Source organism: Mytilus galloprovincialis, chromosome 1 (genome assembly GCF_965363235.1).
Source record: "Mytilus galloprovincialis chromosome 1, xbMytGall1.hap1.1, whole genome shotgun sequence".
In the NCBI taxonomy this organism is placed as follows: Eukaryota; Metazoa; Mollusca; class Bivalvia; order Mytilida; family Mytilidae; genus Mytilus; species Mytilus galloprovincialis.
The window spans coordinates 38,087,872-38,109,586 of record NC_134838.1 but is presented as its reverse complement, the minus strand read 5'-3'; the positions used below and the strand labels follow the sequence as shown (position 1 = coordinate 38,109,586).

The window sequence follows — 21,715 nt, the reverse complement described above, 5'->3', positions numbered from 1 at the left end:
TGGCTTCAAAGATCTGGTTGAAACTTTTACCACCACTTGAAGTATACTTCATTTAGTTAATTAAGTCTGGTTGAGACTTGTTGCTCATGTTATAACAAATCCGGTAAATAGTCTAATTCGGTAGGTCTCATTCATGAAAAGGAAGGGGATTGTAGTTACGACGTAAGGGACATATCCCATATCATCTGTAAAACGGTTATTCCATAACGATCAACTAACTCTTGATGGCGTCCGTAAAATTTACGAAGGAATGATTTCAACTTTACCATTTGGAACTCTTGGTTTAATAGCTTTCTTGTGAGCAGCATAATATATGTATGACAATAATTTTCAACGGAGTCCTATCATGAATTGTCTGGATTTAAGCAAACGTAGGAACATTTAAAGACAATTATTTGTAACAGGATATATATATAACAACCTAAACATATGAAGAGCTATATGTAATCAAAAAGGTCAACTTTGTCTGAGGGAATCGAAAAAATGTTTGCTTACAATTTCAAAATGAATTAACGGACAATTGTAGAAATGTTTGTTATAAATTCATATTAATACTAAAGAAATGATACCCTTGGGGACTGGTAGTCAACCAGCAGAGTAATTGCTTAAAAAATATATTTGAACAGACCAATCAAATTTAAATCTAAATAGCCTGTGGGAGGTAAATGAGAAAAAAGCAAAATAAGTAAATCTAAAGAGATCACCAAATCCTACAAGACCCTTACTAAACAAAACAATTCAACTTATATCCACTTTTCCAGTTGGAGCTAAATTATAAATCCAAATATAGAAATTTTAAGCGATCGTCAAAGCCAACATGACCTTACCGTAACAGACAAATCCGATTTAAATATCTTTTGGCCTTAGGTCTCAGTTGAGGAAAGCCAAATCATTGATCATAAGATATAAGCAAAGCCGAGAACGCCTTACTTAAACAGACCATTCCGACTAAATCTAATTTGTCTGTGAGAAGTAAATGAAGAAAACCAAATACACAAATTTTAAGAGAACAACAAAACCAACATGACCGCGATTAAATAGACCAATCTAACCAAAAATTAATTTGCCTATGGGAGGTAAATGAAGAAAGCAAAGTATATGTACCAAAACATATCTTAAAAAGATCATCAAAGCCACCATGACTTCACCCTATCAGACTAATTTGACTTAAATCTATTATGTCTTTGGGAGGTGAATGATGGAAAGCCAAATACATGAATCGCAAGAGATCAACACAGTTAGCACAGCCTTAACAGAATAATCCCACTTTTTCTGTGGGAGGTTGATAATAAAAGCATATCATTTTGTGTATTTCGATGTGCATGTTTTACTTCTGAGGTATGGATGGGTATCCCATATACTTCTTTTCTTGAGTTCTCCCGATGAAGATAAGAAACATCAAACCAAGGAAACTCCATTCTATTGAAAACTTGGCGGGTGTGACATTTAACCTTTTTAGAATTTTCAGGTACTAAATGGATAAACAACGAATTTGATCGTTTGACAAAGTAGATTTCTTATATTCATAATGATTTGTAAAACTTAACGATCAAAGTAAAATGTGTGTTGCTATGGTCAAGCTATGCATATAAAGGCTCGATCATCACTTGGTGTATATTTTATGAACTTGTTTTCACATTCATTTTCCACTTAATTGATATTGTAAATCATTTTAATACTTGTTTGCGACCAAAATATTTAAGTCCTTTGTCGACATATGGCTTTGAACGCACTATCATTTGTTTTTTTTTCTTTCTTAAAATGGCTTAAGAAAATTTAAGGATCTATTGTTATTTCCGCCAATTGTTGTTTGTTGCTTTTTCGATCTGAAATTGAAATACTTAAAGTCAAAATATCAATATTTTCTATCAATCTTGAAGGATGAAATTGACAAGTCTAATTGTTCAAAAGTCTAGTCCGGAATGTTTATTTTCCTATTGGAGAAATACAAATAAGAAAGACTTAAGTATTTTATACGGTATTAATCGGCTGTTAAACTTAAGTTTGTTTTATTGCTCAAAATATTATCCCCATTCGCCCATTTGCAACTAGAATTATGTACGTAACAAAGACGCGCACGTGAACTAACAACTAAAAGAACGTTTCTTCGCTGTTTGAAACTTCATTTTGAACGGATTAGGTGACTCTTTCATGTTGTTTCAAAATTTCAGAATAATGATGTAATTGGTTCATTTATGTGTTTAAACCTGTTGCTTTACAAGATTAATACCGTGTTTGCATACATTGTCTCAATGGAAAATGAATATATATGAGAAATAAAAAAGACAACCTAGAAACAAAGTTTTCATTAAACACAGCAATATAGTTTTGTACTTTTATATCAGTGTAATTAGGTTGAAGTTTTTTTAGGATCTTTATTCTAATAAATAGTGCACGTAACTCAAGGATTAGTCTTATCAGAAGTGATCTTAACTAAAAAGGTAAGTTTTACACCAGAAATCCAAAAACTGGGGATTTCTACTTAAGAAAATGCCTGTACTAAGTCAAGAATATGACAGTTGTTGTCCATGCGTTTGATGCGCTTGAGATTTCGAATTTGCAATTTGATTAAGGATTTTCCGTTATATTTCTGTGATTTTACTTTTTTTGGTATTAATTAATGTTAACGACATAAATTCCTGAATTTATTCTAATACAACTTGTCAAACGATTATACATTATCAAGATACGAAAATCAGCAAAAACAGTATAAACCTAAATAATCTCTTGTTTTCTTATTCTTTTAAAGTTTGAAGATACATAAGCGGAAATCAAATGACCGATTTACCTCTGATTTCGCCATTTGACAACGAACTTTATGATTTGAATTTTTGCAGTTCGGTAATTTTGTTATTTTACTGATTCTATGCAATTTTGATTGTCTGATGTTAGAAAGACACAAACTAGCAATTGTCCAGAATAATGAAAAAAACTATACTGGTATATTACAAATCATTTATGTTTTTCATCTGCTGAATGCTAGAACATTTCTTAGTTATTGTGTATTAAATTACTTCATTCAACTCATTGTGTGAAGAGAAAATATTGAAAAGGTTATTTAGAATTGATAAAAAATAATTATTATTCCTACTTTTTATGCATTTTATTACTTAGTAATTGTGCTGTAATCATTTTTTGTATTCGTATCTATAATTTTTGCTTATGTGCTTTGTCTATAGCGTGCATCTATGTCATTTTGTTTTCTTTGTTGACATAGCTGCTTGTTTTTATTCTGAATATTATTGTAACACAATATTGACATTTTTATGGTGCCACATGTGTAGCAGGATCTGCTTACCCTTCCGGAGCACCTGAGATCACCCCTAGTTTTTAGTGGGGTTCGTGTTGCTTATTCTTTAGTTTTCTATGTTGTGTCATGTGTACTATTGTTTGTCTGTTTGTCTTTTTCATTTTTAATCATCACGTTGTCAGTTTATTTTCGATTTATGAGCTCGACTGTCCCTCTGGTTTCTTTCGTCCCTCTGTTACCGATTACATTACTGAAAATTAAAACGCGGAAGGAGACAACAACCCAACCAAAGAACAGAACAAAGGTTTTCTGTTTTTTTTTTTCAGACAAAGTTGTCAATACAATGGAATTCTATGCGACTTTATACAAGTGAGAGCTAGCAATAAAACCAGGTTTAATCATCCATTTCCCACATAACGAATTGCCTGTACCAAGTCAGGACTATGGTTTCAATTCGTTCGATGTGTTTGAGCTTTGAATAGGGAATTTTGATAAGAAGTTTTCCGTTTTGAATTTTCCTTGGAGTTCGATGTCTTTAACAAAAATGTATTTTTTTCGTATCTTCTGGACGTTATGGTATTGTTGATTCCATCTATTCGGTTAATCTGGATCAACCATTGTTGAGAAGTATGATAGTTTTGCATTGTGTCCTACATTTGAAAAATGCGTTTATTTGATTCATATGAACCTATTTGACAAGAAAGTTTATATAGGGTCTTAATCTTAAGTATTAGATAGTGTTCTGTTATTGGTTATTTCAGTAGAATTTAAATTTTCCTCCATATTTATCTGAATTTAATATTTTTAGCACACCCACAAAAACCCATAAAGGATACGATTAATCTGGTTTACCCATTATTGTAAAGTAAGACATATTCATGTTGTTTGATATACGAGTTTATAAGATCATGTTAACCTGATTGACATTACAATTCAATATAGTTTCTAAAGGATAAGATACTTTTATGATTTGTTGTAATTTAAGTAGAAAAATGTAACAACCACAAAGATCCATGTACCTGTCCTACAAAATAATCAAAATGAAATATATATAAAAAAAAACGGTCAAAACTAAACTCATAAACAATCTGTTTTTTTAAATCTCGTAAGATTGTTGCTTTAATTTGAGAATTGTATTTGTATTCACAGAAATGGCACATTATATATACACACATACAATTATCAACATATATGTAAGTATATGGTGCCTTGCTAATTTTAAGTAAACACTTGAACTTACAATACGTTTATTTTTCAGCATGAAACGCATCACCATAGTTTTGATTTTTGGAGTTGGGTGTCTTCTGTCACTAGTTAGAGGTATGATTGATCCAGGAGACTTACCAGACGGTCTGAAAAAATGTTTCGAAATGAAGACTAACAATAGTAACGTCAAAGAGGTTCCGAGTGAAGATATCTGTATAACGTGTATAACAGACTATTTATGGAAACAGGGAAAACACGTTCATTGCTTCAATAAAACTGAACATGATGTTAAATGGGTAGCGGAATTATTGGCAGAACTTCATCCCGCTTCAATGAGAACTAAACGAAGTGCACCGAGACGATGTCGAAGGAAAGAATACAGAATGTTGACAGACAACGAAAGAGAAGATTACCATCGTGCTGTAAATCTAATGAAAAAAGATAAGGTAAGGTCAGGCGTATTAAATTATAATCCTGTTACCTTTAATAACTATTTACACCACTTGGTCGATGCCACTGCTGGTAGATGTTTCATCCCCGAGGTTATAACCAGCCCAGTAGTCAGCACTTCGGTGTTGACATAAAAATCAATTATATGGTAATTTTTGTTTTATTTTGTAATACATTTCCTGTTTACAATACTTTGAATTTTTTCTTATTCCTGGCATAGATTACCTTAGCCGTATTTGGCACAACGTTTTGGAATTTTGGACGCTCAATGCTATTTAACTTTTTACTTGTTTGGGTTTCTAACTGTTTTGATTTGAGTGTCACTGATGAGTCGTATGTAGACGAAACGAGTGTCTGGCGTATAAAATTATAATCCTGATACCTTTGATAACTATTTGCGGTAAAAATATAGTTGTTGTGTCATGTTTGAATTGATAAAGTTTGATAAGCACTTACTAGTAGATTTGTGATCTTTAAAATAAATTTGCCGAAATGCAATTGATGTACTGTAATCAAAAAGCTGCACAATGTTCCTTGTGTTCATTACCCTGGTAGGACCGTTTCAAAAAATCTGAAAGTTCTGAAAACAGTTATCATCTTTCAAAAATGTCCATAAACGCCTTAAACATGTATTTATACATTATATTGGAAAGATCCGAGTATTTAATCCTTAAAATATAGAAATGACGTTTCAAAACATTTTGAAAATTCTGTAAAATGTAAACATTTATACTGTCTAAATCTGAAATCTATCTAAAATCAAATAAAAAATACAAGACCCTCAATTATCCTGGGTTGTAAAACAGTTGGATTTCTTCCCGCTACAAGTTCATAGCATTTGAACGCTTCCGCTTTTTTTTTCTTCATTTCATGCAACATTGATGACAATAAAACAATCTATGCATTTTTTTTTTGTAAAGCTACAAATGAATAAGACAATGATTCCACACACAAGATTAGGATATATATTTATTATCCATGAAAACTTATCAGGGAACCCCATTCATAAAAATATTTACTATGACACTTATATTTTGACGTGCACATTAAACTCACATCATCATAAAACACGGAATTAAAGACATTAAAGATTGAATCATAAAGAATGTAAAATAACTATTTTAAGAACAAACATCTACTAGAATATTTTTAGTGTTCAATTGTATTGGCAAAGAAGAGTATAGGTATACAAAAGTGTCACAAATTAATCAAATGCAAAACAAATTTGTAATTTTATTTACATTGTACTTTTATCAAATATACACAACGACAAGGAATCTTAATATGCTTGTACACAGTTTGAAACTAAGCTCTTCTTTGAGGGGCACTAACTACGAGATATACAAAAAAAAAATTGAATATGATTTTGTTTGTTCAATCATAAATGAATGTCAAATAGTGCAAAAATAATTCGCTTTTGCCAAAATAAGCTAAGAAATACCGATAATGAATTATTCATTTGAAAGTGAATAATCCGACCTCATTGAATCCATATTCATGTGACCTTCAACTTAGGCCAACTAAAATTAATTAGTAGATTTTCATCCAAATTTTTGAAAAAAATGGGGCGGGTGGGAGGATTTTATTTTTTAAATTTTATTTCATATGAAACCTTCTTGTCACGTGTTATTCATATATGCAAGTGTAATAATAAGCTTATATCATGTAAATACATCCATAATGTATCGTGTGTAAGACAATAACAATCAAAACCAATGAGTAACCAAAGACTCATGAAACCAAAAGACATTTACATCAACAGTTACAAATAATAAGTAGGAAACAACAACTCCACTAAAAACCAGGTGTGAAATCAGGTGCTCTGGAAGGGTAAGCATTTCCTGCACTCACTGTATACGGCACCCGTCATGTTATTTCTTTGTTCAGTTCGGTAATGACGGAAAGTTGTTATGACTGAGGAAAAATATCACCGAGATATAATTTCTGACACACTTTTGTAATGATGGCCAATCAGCTCATGATGGCGACCATACAATTGCTTGAGCGATGACCTTAATTTGATTGATTCTTAGTCCTGTCTTATCAACTTTTGAGAAAGCAGTATTCCTCGTTCAACAAAAATAATGTACGTTGAGCTTAAGCTCTAAAGTAATGTATCAATTGAGACACATATACTCTATATGCTGGTGCCGCTTTTTCAAATTCGTAAATATATATCTCTGATTTATAGCAACCACTATTCTACATGTAATTGCCGCTTTAGAAACCTATTTTATAGTAAACATCAGAAATGTGAAGAAATGCTCTTTTCAGTTGGACTACCTGCATCAAGTGTATTTTGCTTTCTAAGCAATGTTTTGTTGTCCTTATAAAATGAAGCAAGTGCATTAGTATGCAACACGAGTACGATAAGTACAGAATAAAATGAAAACTCAAACAGTGTTGAAATAATAGGCTTGGTCCTTTTAAATATGCAAGATGCAAATATAATTAATACATTGTAGAACATAAAGTAGTTTAATGACTTTATCGAGGGTATTGGCAAAGAGGATGTTTGCTGTTTTTCTACAAAATAATCGAAAGGCATGGCTAAAGTTAAATCTAAGAGTTTGCTAGAAATTAATAACTTAAAAATACATATGTTTGTTGATTTTCTGAACTTAATATACGGTCTGACACCAATCTAAAAAGTTCATGTTTATGTCAAATTCTTTATTCCAGTCAAATGTGTTCCACGATTTTTACGCTTTCGGGTTTCATTCACAGTCCAAATTTCTTGACACAAAGTCATTGTATAAATAAAACAAATCCAAGGTGTTTTAGTCACAAAAAATTTGTGTCATTTCTGACATACGGCGATTTGCGTTCTTGGACACAGCGTATTACTCGTAACCCGAATATTTCACGCCCTTCTCGAAATCAATCTCTATTCTCGGTAAATGATGTTGTCATCATAGATCAGCAGAATATATCGACTTAATCATTCAGTAAGAAAACTCTAAGAAAAACGATAACCGAAATTTGAAACAGGAAGTTTTACATATAAACGAACTTATCGACGGTTACCGGTAACGGAAATGAACGAAATCCGTAAATCGTAATTTTTTCAAAAATAAAAAAAATCGGGGCGGGAAGATTTCAGAGGGGCGGGCGGGGATGAAAATCTATCAATTAATTTTAATTGGCCTTAACCCATTAGTATAAGATGAACATTAAATAAAATGAAAAGAATGTCAACATTGAAAGGGAAACAAAGGTAAATGACTTTTATGTCTGATTCGATTCACCAAAACTTTTTCGTATACATGCAAAAACGATGATAAAATAATGTATATCTTAAGTCATCTCTAAGAGTGACTAGTGAAACACAATGTTTATCAAATAATTGAACCAATGCATGTATGTATCATAAACTTAGTCTTCTGTGCACGATTTTATTTCTTTTTACGCATCCATATCGTATAATTGCAAAACAAATTCCCTCGGTCTGTTGTGATGTGAACATAATGCAGCTTATTAATTGTCATGTTTTGAAGCTGTAGTTTATCGATTGCCACCTAAGTAAACAATCAACTGTTGTGATGTGAAAATATAGCAGCTAATTAATTGTCATGTTTTGTAGCCGTAGTTTACCTATTGCCAACTTATTAAACAATTAACAAAGAAGCATGAATATTTAGAACGTGTTTAACATGTAGAATACGATCATAATAGATTATTTAAATGACACATCCATGCAAATTGCGATTTTAACGGGAGAGGTCACTGCATACGGAAAACGTATCGGCGAATTGTTTACTGGAAGCAAGCAATTAAAAAAGTAACCTTCTTCTTAATTTTGACTAATTAAAGAATTTTCTTGAGAAAAAATTAAAACTAGCCATTTAGTTATAAAAAACATATGCATATTTTTTTTTCAATTTGAAGTTTCATAACTTTAATCTATAATATGAAATTAAACCGACTGAGAAAAATACAATTGTGCAAATTCGCGATCTATTTGTGTCTATATGTATGTTTATATCGCTTTCATGAACTTCGGCAGTCTTGTTTTACATTGTCTTATCGGGGCCCATTATAGCTGACTATGCAGTATGGGCTTTGCTCATTGTTGAAGGCCTACGGTGACCCATAGTTGTTAATGTCTGTGTCATTTTGGTCTCTTGTGGACAGTTGTCTCTTTGGCAATCATACCACATCTTCTTTTTTATATATTCGATGGTCAACTATTATTCATTAGATGGCGTTCTTAATTTCCACGAAACATATTATGGAGCCCATTCCTTGTAAATTGTTTATTTTAGACTTTTTTATACCTTGGATATACGCTTTATTATGCTATAAATCAGATATGAGAATTTGAGTCCAATCGTTGATCAAACATTTGACAGACATTGCCCCTTAAACAACCATAGAAAAGAATAAAGAATAGATATAAGGTACATAAAGTAGAAGATACCAAAGACCATAATTCACGAATGACAAACAGAACAATTGCTAAAACTAAAAAACGAAAAGGCAGATAATGTTTATAAAATACTACACTGACAATCAAAGATGAAGCAAAATGTATCCTACCAAAGCAGACGGATAAACACAGGTGCTTAACAGGTAAGCAGTCACTACTCCATTATCTAATTATTGTCTCTCACTCTAATTCGCCGACAACGTTTCCGTATTCGGCAACCTAAACCATGCATGCAGCCGTTAGAAAATCGACAATCACCCAGCGCATGTACAAAGGTAACAAAAGTGTAAGGAAGAAAGTATTAATGGATTTAGAAAGAAACATTATATTCACCAAATAATTTAATGAAATATTTTGTGTCGATTAGATATTATTGATTCATAATAAACGAAAGATAAACCGTGCACCTAGGGCTTTGTTTAGTACACTAGAATAATTATGCATGCAATAATAAACTTATAATCAAAATCGCCCGAAAACTCATTTTATATGAATTAAATCCTCTCAAATGACATTATCGAAATAACCAAAATCATATAAATTAAGAATTATAACAATACAGTTATTGCGCTTTTATCACATAATATTCAAAATAAATACATAATATCTGTGTTTAATAGATATCAATAATAAATGAAAAACGAATAATTTAGGTGTGGTGGTAAAACTCATTTCATAACTAGATCTAACAACACAATTTATAATTTTTTAATCAAAAGATCAACGCACTATCAATTGTACTAACTCGTTACAAGTTATGATATTGAGAGATACATGCTCACTTGAAATACTAGTAGATAAGTAAACACATAAAAAAGTAGGAAATATCGTTAATTAACAAAGTCATAGTTTTACTGGTCCTCATTAACCCGATTTAAATTGAGTTCATTTGAAAATGAAGTCCTTTAAATGGATATTTTGGATATATTCGTAAATCTTTGGTGATAAGATTTCTCGTATTTAAGTTAACTTAGACAATTGGTTTCGCCCTTGATGCTAATATTGACTTCTCCAAATCATCAGCCCAAAACTTCTCTACATACAAATACAACGTATCAATGATTTTCAATTTTCTAGATTCTATAGCATAAGACGGTTAAAAATGAAATACCTTTTTTTCCCTACCGTATGAGAAAACTCCGAAAATGTTGCATGCAATAACTGGTGCCAAGAACCTGGTCGTATGATTTCTTTAATTGAAGTGTTCGTTCGAGACAAGTGCCCTTTTCATTAAATCAGCGTCGTGAAATTGATTCATTGTTGAGTTTTAACTTCCTTGCCTTTTTTTAATATATAACTTTGCATATAATATTCGAGATTGAACCGTAAAGAACATAGTATTGTCTTTATTTCATAGCCAACGATTTTGAAGACTTTTTAAATATCAAACAGTAATGATAATCACTTTTATCTAATACTAATGTTATGTATTGTCAGTTATATTACCTATGTCTTTACACATATGTTTTCGTAATATCACTAAGTTTATAGAGTTCAACAGCATACTAAGAAAGTATAGGACTTAAAAAATAGACAATTTAACTATGCGGTTTTGGCTTTGCTCATTGTTGAAGGCCGTATGGTGACCTCTAGCTGTCAATGTCTGTGTCATTTTGGTCTCTAGTGGACAGTTATCTTATTGACAATCATACCGTATCTTCTTTTATATTACCTCCTTCAAATTAGTTGATCGAAAAATCGAAACTGGGGAAACGTTGAAGCAATCACATCCCATACCGTAACGTTTCTATTAAGCATTTTTTCCCGAATGCACAATAGGAAGATTTATAAAATAAAATCAATTCTTTAAGCTTATTAATCTGTATAAAATAACAGTTAATACTGCTACAACAGCTGGTGGTAAAAGAATCAAAACATTTTTACATTGTTGTATCAGCAAGTTTAGAATGGGAAAGGGTCAAGGGGGGAAAGGAAGCGTTTAGAGTTTTTTCAGTAGTTTGACTTGATATATTTTTTATCCATTGTCATCGAATGGGACAGCTTAACTTTTGACCTTATCGAACTTTTTTTTATTTGTATGCCTTCCCTACACCATTCTTTACATACCTAAAATGTCCAAAGAGTCCACAAGCAATGTCTGAATGATTGAACCGTATCATGCTAACCTCGAGTGCAGCTTTAATGAATTTAATCCTCGACCAAATAAAACTGTCAAAAGAAATCTACATTAACTGCTTTTCCAATAGGTTGACAAGACTTTCTGTGGACTTTAACTATGTAAACTTTTAGGTTGATATACCAACTCAGCGTGCCGGTCTATTACAATGCACATTTCATATTCATACCAAATCAACATGTTCTCATTTATATATGCATGATTTATTTTTCCCTTATTGTTAAATATTAATTTTCCAACCAAACCTCTTTTTATTTATTGGTCTTTTTCTTTCATAGCCATTGTAGTGGAGTGACAGATCAAGAAAACGGTGCTTATTTTACGACTTTAATGGACCAGCATACCTGCAGGCTAAAAAAGATTTTTTTGCAAAGCCAATACCTTAAGCTTACTTTTTTGCCCGGTCGTAGACATTTCATGCGGTGCAGTTTTTTATAAAATGGAAAGAAAAAAGACATTTGGATTTTTTCGTTAAATTTCAAGATAGGAAAAAATTTGAATTTTGTTACTTTTTTTTTGTCTTTTGACATGATTTTTCATTTATACAGAGTTTTTTTTCTTAATTTTGTTCATTATCACTCAGTTTAGGGAAAGCACACTCTGTATCATTTAAATGAAGTGGTTACAACATTTGTAAATTTAGATTACAATGATAATTTCATGATTTTCCGAATTAAAATGTTTTAAACTTCCTATTGTAAAGTTTCTAAGCCATTCCAAGTCAGTATTTCTTATGAATTAACTTTAATGAGGATTTTTAACTTTGCATTTAATTCAATGAATATGAAATGTACCTTCTCGTTATTCTGATGCTCATTGAAAGATTGTAGTAATCTTTCTAAACTTCCTGTCGACAAACTGCGAAAAATCCTGGCAAACCAGAATGCATGCTTGCATTAGACATAAACCTGTTAACCCCATTTCATCTTGCTTTGGCATTACAATTACACAATAAGTTTGGATCTAAAAAAAATATTGAAAATCCAAACTCTCATGGTTTTTGTGCATCCTATTCTGAAGTACGTAGATATCGGACTAGTTTAGCAAATTTGGAAATAGACAGAATCCCAGACATGTACCTAATGGTATTGCTGTATTTAGAAAAATTGGCCATATTATACAGGAGGAAGCAGAAAATATTGACTTAAATGCTGAAACAATCGATGGTAAACATACATTTCACTCCATGGCTAGAGTTGTATTCCAGTTTAAAAACGAATCATCAAACGCCCACATGAGTTCCATAAAGGTTAAACGGGGAATAGAAACATCCTTGACGTTGAATGATTCGAATACCAATCTTATGGCATGTTTACCTTTCGACAAGCCAATAGAACGTTATGAACCTGCTTGTTATTCTAATGTTTATGGGAAGTGGAGTCTTGTTTCATCGAAAACCGAGATATATCTGTCCTGTCTTTGGTATTTCTGCGACTTCTTTTGAGACAAAGCTTAGATTCGATTCCATTTTCTTCAGAAATCACAGAACAAATTGTTCCATTTTGGACCGGTTCTTACAAAAAGATAAATTTGAAATTTCGTCTAAGGCCTATGCTCCAGTTATAGATGTCATGCCTCGACGCCATGCTTCGACATGGCAATAGTATTTACAACTATGGAACAATGTTTAGATATGTCAAAACCTGTTGGTCAACAATATGCTGTGCAAACATTTGACAATTAATTGTATGCTGTTGCCCAAATGTAAAATAGTCTATTCCAGACGTGTTCGAGGATGAACTTTGGTATATGAGCAAGCTCTCATGGCTCTTTTGTTTAATGTAAAAGCATTCTTCAATTGGTGTTAAGACGAAAATCGTTAATTAATATTAAACCAAATTGCACAGGTTGTTTTTCTAATTTAAAAAAACATATGTTGCCATTGTTTGAAGAATTCAGAATACACTCTTGTAAACTATCACCAACCTTCGCATTTTGAGATATGTTTCTTTGTGCAGTTGAGATGTTGTTACAGAACATTAGGGCTGAACGGAATGGGTAGTGGCTTTTACATTTGAAAATGGTAGCTGCAATGTTGCGATGATTTTTCATTACCAATCGGACGAACTATGCTAGGTGGACACCAGCCTACATATTGGATATGTTGAATCTGTCGGAAACAGTAAAATCTGTCTTTATGTCAGGTTATTAAAGATTCAAAAGGTTGTAGAGGCATCATATAGGCATCATAAATAAACTGACAAGGAAAACACCACTTTACTTCGATAGATGCTTACAAGACATATCCTTGCGCATTTTAGTTCTGAAATGAGATCAAGATCAGGATAAGCCACAGATTTAGAAATTGAACACGAAGAAAACAAGCCAACGGCAGTGACACAAGACAAGATATATAAATATGACCGATCCATTTAACGTTGCCGATCATCCGTAGCCATTGATACTAGTATTTCTACTGAAATTAAAGCCTCAATAAATGTTCATGATTCTCTTCTAAAATCTCTTGAACGTGACAACCAGATGGTTAAATCTTTTGTGGAAGGCTGCGCTAATGAGTCAGAAACCCCTGTCTTCTACAGTCCTATGTCGAGGTATCCTCTCAATACTTTCGATGATACGACCAAGACCTCAAAACTCAACTTGAAGTGACTTTGTTAAGGCACACATAAACTAAGTAAAAATAGTTCGCCGTGCTTTAGTTCTTACTAATGTTCGTGAGAATGAGACTGTAGTCAGGATATTGGCATATCCTATTGTTCCGATAGCTTCAGCTCTGTTCCATGATGATGGTACCATGTGGAAATGTTGTAAATGTGATATAATTCATCTCCTTGAAGAGGAAATTTGCCCTTCCATATAATCTTCCAAGTTATAATGATATTTATCAACGGAAACAGGCTTATAACTTGATACGCCTGAAGCGCGTGTTTCGTCTTTATAAGACTCATCAGTGACGCTCAGATCAAAATAGTTAGAAAAGCCAAACAAATATAAAATTGAAGAGCATTGAGAACAAAAATTCCTAAAAGTTGTGCTTAATGCGATAAGTTTTCAAACGGGAGATTAGGAATCGCCGTTAACATTGGAAGTGCATTTATCGCCTCATTGTATGATCCGAAGGGAAAGTTCATGTATCTTTAAATGATCTAAACATACTAAGGGTGGAGTTTGCCGCCATAAAGGATGCCATTCTTGTGAAAATCCCCCAATGTGAAAACACGTTTTAACAGCACATCCCACGTGCAATGTTTCTAACGCAAGTTTGGATAAACTTTCATATTGCTAAACCAGTGATCATTTTTTCCAAGGACTTTGGTTGGTACATTTGTAAGAGGGTAAAAACAATTTGCTCTCGGTTTTCATTAAGGGACCTTTGTCAGTAGATTTCCTTCAAGACCTTGTTTGTATGTATACAGAAAAGGGAAAACAGCTTGCAATAACAACTGTGTATGCAACTAACAGAAATCTATGTCTACCAATATTTTTTCATGTAAAGGGTATGATGATTGTAGAAATTATCTAACTCACCGAGCAATATTGGAAGAAGACGACGATGAAAACGATGACCAATGATAGGTTTTCGACAGTTGTCATGCCCTTTGTTTGTTAAAATACCCCATAAAACCACTCTTTCTAAGGGGTTCATGTGTGCTTTTGCAAGGCAAAGGCACATAAAACCTAAAAAGTTGATAGAACTAGACTCTACGCTGAAACTTTAGTCCATCATTAAACTCATTTGATTTAATTGCCTTGTGAAATATTTGTGACTTGCAATAAATATACATCAAAGCAAAACCCAAATTGACTTACACTTTCTATAAATGCCGTTAAATTTAGAAATATATCTTTAGAAGTACATGCGATGTAACAAAATGAATTGAGATTCGGTTGTTCCATCTGCTATTTTGTTGCTAGTCTGAATTACCTTTAAAATGTGCATTTGGTGGTTTCATTATTTTCAAATTAAGTTGAAAATGAAGTGCAATAGTTTATTTCATTATGAGTTTCTTGTTTAGTAACAATTCAAATATTTTTTGGAGACTTTTTATAACCTCTTGTGAAATAAATTGCCAATATTGAAAATCTCAATCACTAACCTTTGACCTCATTTAAAAAAAAATTGCACCATATTTCAATTCTACGACCAGGCAAAAATCAATGAATAAATATTTTTCTTTCCAAAAAGTCATAATTTAGCCTGCAGGTAGGGTGGTCCATTAAAGTTGAAAAATTGTTGGCTTGGTCACTCCACTATTGTGTTGTCTGTTTGTTTTGGGCATATGAGGTTGAATGTCCTTCTGGTATCTTTTGCTCCTCTTTCAAATGAACACATTTATAAGCAGCAGAAAACAATCTTACGAGGAAATGAAATATACATCTAAGAGATATAACATACAATCATTTTTTGTAGTAAGATTTGTGTGAAAACCGAAGGTGAATGTCCAAAATTATAGTTGTGAAGACTGTGTATGCTAGTGTCGTGTCAGAGTCAATAAAGACACCATTACATTAAATATCAAATGTAGCAATATTTGGTATAGTATTGTTTGTATCTTCTACTTAAGAAAAATTGACCGTAGGATTTTAAAATTTAATTAGCAGTATCAAGATTTACTACTATAAATGCTAAGCATTACATTAATTATGTTAGTATGGTAGATTACTAGTAAAAAAAAACGTAAAAATCACACATATGCATCATATGTATCCTTGTTACATTAAATCAAGCAAATTTACTTGTTTATGATAATGATCATATTTGCTACTTCGATAGGTTTGCTATATTTTACCCTTGCAATTCTAAATGAATTCTGCAAGTGTAAAAAATTCATATTTCCATTTTTGGAAATTTAATATGCTCTCATATTTGTTTTAATCGTTATAAAAATAATAGTATGACAGCTTAAATTGTGCTCTGTTTCTTCAATACTTTTAATATGTTTAAACTATCTTTTTATAATGACAATACAAACATTGACAGTCTCTCAAATTTAGATTAATACTAAATTCTTTTGTCTGTTTCCAGAGTATATGGCCGAATCGCTACGATGGCTTTGTGATCTTCCACAGCGGAATGTCTGGTAAATCAGCTCACAGGGGACCTAACTTTTATGGATGGCATAGAATTTTATTGATCATGTAAGTATTCCAAATTAATATTTTACCTTCAAACTATTAGGAAAAAATTAGTCCATGCATTTATCAACATATGTTTGAATATATGTTTATACGCAATAATCTGATTGTAAACCATCATTTTCTATTTCAACATCATATAAGATAATAATAATCATATACCTACAAAGTAAACATCAAAACTATTATTCATTAAAAGTCCCCATAAGCCAATGTGAATTTATGTTAAATATGACAAAGATATGATATCAAATGCCTGGTGATATATTTATTAGTAATATGAACCTGACTTTTAGTTGATTGATTGATTGGACGAGGTTACCTTAACTTGAACGCAAAAGAGTTTGATAATATAAGGATTTTGTTAAATGAAAGTTCACTTTTTATTATACTGTGGATTCATTTATTTTCGTCGGTACCAATTTTCGTGGATTAAGGAAAACTTACATGTTCGTGGATATTTAAATTCGTGGTTTTGCTTAAGTCTTCATACAAGCCTATAGGAAATTGTTAATTCGTTGAATTTTCGTGGTTCAACAAATTACATTTAATCTACAGTTGTACCACAAGTGTTTGAAACATATTCGTTTTTTTTTTCTTAAACTGAAGTTTTATATGACATTTATATGAAAACTTCGTTGGTGTAGCAACAAATTTCTGATAAAAATCAGTTTAAGGTGGTACCTAACACTACAAGGAGATAACTCTGTGAAATCAGCTAAACGTTTTAATTACGTTGTGTTGTTAAGGGAATATTAAGCTTCTCAATGATCAAAATAAGTGTTTGTCAAACTGCTATATAACCAGTGTAATTTTTCTGATAAAACGGTTGGTTCAAATTTTTTGAAATTTTTATATTTTGGTAAAAGGGTCAAAGTAAATACTTTGTCAAAATTTTAAGAAAATTAAACGAGCCAAATTAATTTTAGTTAAAGTGTTGGGTACCACCTTAAATAAGTATTCACACTTAGGAAATTGTACTGTCGATATAAAGATTAGTCTTATTGACAATTCCGTAGATGCCACTACTGGTGGATGTTTCGTCCCCGAGGGTATCACCAAGCCAGTAGTCAGCACTTCGGTGTTTACATGAATATCAATTATATGGTCATTTTTATAAATTTTCTGTTTACAAAACTTTGAATTTTTCGAAAAACTAAGGATTTTCTTACCCCAGGAGTAGATTACCTTAGCCGTATTTGGCACAACTTTTTGGAATTTTGGGTCCTCAATGCTCTTCAACTTTGTATTTGCTTGGCTTTTTAACTATTTGGATCTGAGCGTCACTGATGAGTCTTATGTAGACGAAACGCGCGTCTGGGGTACAAAATTATAATCCTGGTACTTTTGATAACTATTGAACTTAAATATCCATGTGTACTAGTTCTTTCCTTTGAGAAGGACATAAAGTGTCAGCGACAAAAAAAGCTATCGCAATAAGCAAATGCGTATGCGCGTAATCATCTTTAAGTTTTCAAATCTTTAACTTGGAAACATGCTTTACTCATGAATTTTGCTTTGAATTAACATTAGATTAGTACTTTGTGTCTTTTGTATGTTAAAAATAATTCAAATGTGCATATCACGTAAGACTTTAAGAGGGAGTAAAAAACGCGTACTCCAAAGTTAACAGGGTTTCCAATTTCGCAATTAATAAATTTTGATCGCCACAATTTTTATTTTTTAAATTGGCGACCGCCAGCGGAAACCCTGTGTACATCTCTTTACTATGCTGATTGGATGTGTATTGGGGCTGATATGTTTAAGAACGTTACAATTAAGTTAAATTGAAAACAATGTTCTATATTTTTCAGGTATGAATATTCGTTACGAAAACTTGTACCTGGTGTTTGTCTACCATATTGGGACTCTACTTTAGATTCTGCCATGTCAACAATGCCTGAAAATTCCATCATATGGAGCAAGCATTTTATGGGAAATGGAGATGGACAAGTACAAACTGGTCCATTCAGACGTTGGATGAATATAGATGGCAGTCCACTTATGAGAAATATTGGCAGTACTGGTCAGTTGTTGACAAAACGTACTGTCTTAAATATCCTTTCAAAGCGTTATAATCACCAAATATGTGAGCCTTCGCAGAATGTGATGCATAGTTTGGAAGGGTTACACGATCAGGTTCACATGTGGATCGGTGGTAAAATGTTTGATATTGCAACGTCACCAATGGATCCAATTTTCTTTATGCACCATGCCTTTATTGACTGTCTGTGGGAAATATTCAGGAAACAACAAATTGGATATAAGATAGATCCCAGTAAGGACTATCCCAATACCGGAGACCTCTTACAACACCCAGATAGACCAATGGACAGTCTTCCACCGATACCAGGATTTGGAAGACTAAGGAATAAGGATGGTTATCTCTCTTATTGGACGGATAAATTTTACTTTTATGACCCTCCTCCAACATGCAGTTTCCCAACTTTAGACTGTGGATCAAAGTGGCTAGAATGTGACACAAGAAGGAAAATTTGTGTTTCCAAAAGTAACCAAGCAATGTCTTTTCAATATCCAACTTTTAACTCATTTAATCCCTGGAATTTCTACTTAAAAAGAGGTAAACGAGACACATATAAGGTTTTATTAGGTAAGCTCGGCGAAACTGAATCTCCTGATCAAAGCCAAATGAGTTATGAGAAGGTTAAGCTAAACGTTCCAAAGGAGGTTGCTTTAGGTTCACCAATACAAAATGCATTTGAAATAGATTGCGTTCAAGATATAAGAGCATGGGCGTTTATGGCTATCAAAGTAATCCACTTAAGACCTCAAGAAGTTAAAATGTCAGCGCATATCATTGAAAATGGCAAAATACAAGATACAGACATGTATAACGAGAGTAACTACAGAAGCTTAAAAACACATATAAGACCCGGTTCTCCCGCCATGTATGATACTTGTATGGAAGACAATTCTGGCGCTTTTAGGATCAATCTCGTATCACGTGGACTTAGTTACAATGGTTGGTATGAAGACTATGTTATGGTAGACAATCGCTTACCCATCTCGTCACATGTCGGGTATATTGCATTCAAAAAGCCAGGTCCAAACGATACAGAACCAGTTACATCATTTATTTCAGCAACAGATACATGTGGTCGAATGTGCAAACCCAAGTGTCTGAAAAAGGGATCAGGTTCAAAGCCGACATATGTTCCATGTGATGGAGTAATTAAGGCTACAGCACAATCTCCTTTGATGTATGGAGAGACGTATGGGGATGCTGCAGGTGACATTTGGGACTTCTCTGATCCCATGGTTCCTGTAAGCAAGGAGAGTGGTATCTTTATGATATTCTATTGTGATTATTCGGATACGTGGCCTTGGGAGAGTTGCAATAAAAAATAATTCTATTTGCCATCCTTCTTTTTTTTACAATAACCACACATTTTGTGGGCATGTTTTCGAGAGAACAGTAATGTACAAATTTATTTAGGTCTTTGTTCAGTCAGATTACTAAGCTACGGTTTGTTGAACCGTTAATAAATAGATTATGCGAAAACAAGTCCGAATTACAAACTAAAACCGCTAGAAGGACCGAACTGCAACAAAAGGTTGGCTTTATTGACATTTTTGTTAAAATAATTTATTTGATACAACTTTTAGAATGCACAGTGGAATGATTTCTATTTCTATTCAAATTCTACTAAAGGAAAACAAGTGACAACCTCCTTTTTCATCAAGCATGTCAATGCTATTAGATGAAATGTGATGATTACTTACTTTCAATTCACAGCATTTACAGATTTTCAATATAAGAATAAATATGTTATTGACATAATAAATCTGAATACGTCATATAGCTGAAATTTGCCAAGGAGATGATGTTTTCAAAGTAGGTAGTTCGTAAAATATTTATCAAATATCAGTCATCATTGTACGTGTAGATGATAGGATAATTTCTATTGTTGTATCTCTTTATCCATTATCCATAATTCAAGATCAGAAATTTTCAACTACTTTTTTTCAAGTGAATACAATTTACAGTTTGTAAAAGGATAACAGATTGTCTGAAGTACAAAAATAATGTCGATCAAAATTAATGTTGATTAATTTAACGTACCTTTGTTTGCCTATTTTCGTTTTTTTTTTGTGAACAATTTATGTTTCTGTCTAATCATTTGTCCACAGTGGTTTATTCTCATCCCTTTTAAATAACCTTACTTTTGTTCTTTAACAATACCGGACGAAATGTCAATTAGATTTTTTACAAAAAGGGGCAAAAGGAACATCCAAACTCTTAAAACGAAAATAAACTAACAACGTAATGGCTAAAAAAGAAAAAGACAGGTAAGATGAATTCTGCAAGACGGAATGCTTACATATCACACCTATCAATAAATGCATACCAAGTAACATTGACTTATTGCGTAAAGTGCAACCGAGAAAACAGACATAACCACAAACATAGCTTTGACAGATTGGGTAAATTTCAAATCACACCCCATGTTTTTATTTTATACTTGACAAGAACAACCTAAAATCTTTCCACACAACAACAATCACTGAATTATGTCTTACAGCATATGACAATGAACTCATTATATATACCAGGATTAAAATGTTGTACGCAAGACGCGCGTTTCGTCCACACAAAAAAAAAATCAGTGACGCTCGAATCAGAATAATTAAAAAGTACAAATAAAATACGAAGTTGAAGAGTACCGAATAACTACTATAACGATAGGTTTTGCAAAATACAACTGACGTACTCTGTTCATGGTGTAAAAACATAATTACCCAATAAACTTACAACGTTGCTCACTTATCAATGAAATGAGGTCATGGTCAGGTGAACCCTTTCGGTCGTTTAGAAGATTGATTACAACAAAATTCAATAATCAGGATGTATTTGAAAAATCGCTTATTGATAATCATTTTACAGTTCAACTCGTGTTTAGAGTGAAATCTCCTATTAAAAGTGAGCATGTGGCAGTTATATGATTGTGACTAAAATTGACAAAAATGACGATGACTATAGCTAAGTAAATGATTACACAATATGTTTCCATAAAAAGAAATGTAAAAAATAAACTCATCATAGAAACCAGGATTGTACTCGTGCCAGACGAGCGTTTCGTTTTCAAAAGACTCACCAGTGACGCTCGAATCAAAAAAAGAAAAA

The 21,715-nt window shown here is 32.5% G+C and overlaps 1 protein-coding gene across 1 annotated transcript; it reads left to right on the top strand.

The window, feature by feature from the left end:
- The first annotated feature begins 2,229 nt into the window (after positions 1-2,229).
- On the top strand, positions 2,230-19,950 carry LOC143073529 (tyrosinase-like protein 2). Its single transcript, XM_076249164.1, has 4 exons — positions 2,230-2,441; positions 4,509-4,902; positions 16,460-16,572; positions 18,384-19,950. Exons 2-4 carry the CDS (start codon positions 4,510-4,512, stop codon positions 19,936-19,938), a joined length of 2,061 nt encoding a protein of 686 aa, XP_076105279.1. The 5' UTR covers positions 2,230-2,441; position 4,509; the 3' UTR covers positions 19,939-19,950.
- Positions 19,951-21,715: the final 1,765 nt, after the last annotated feature.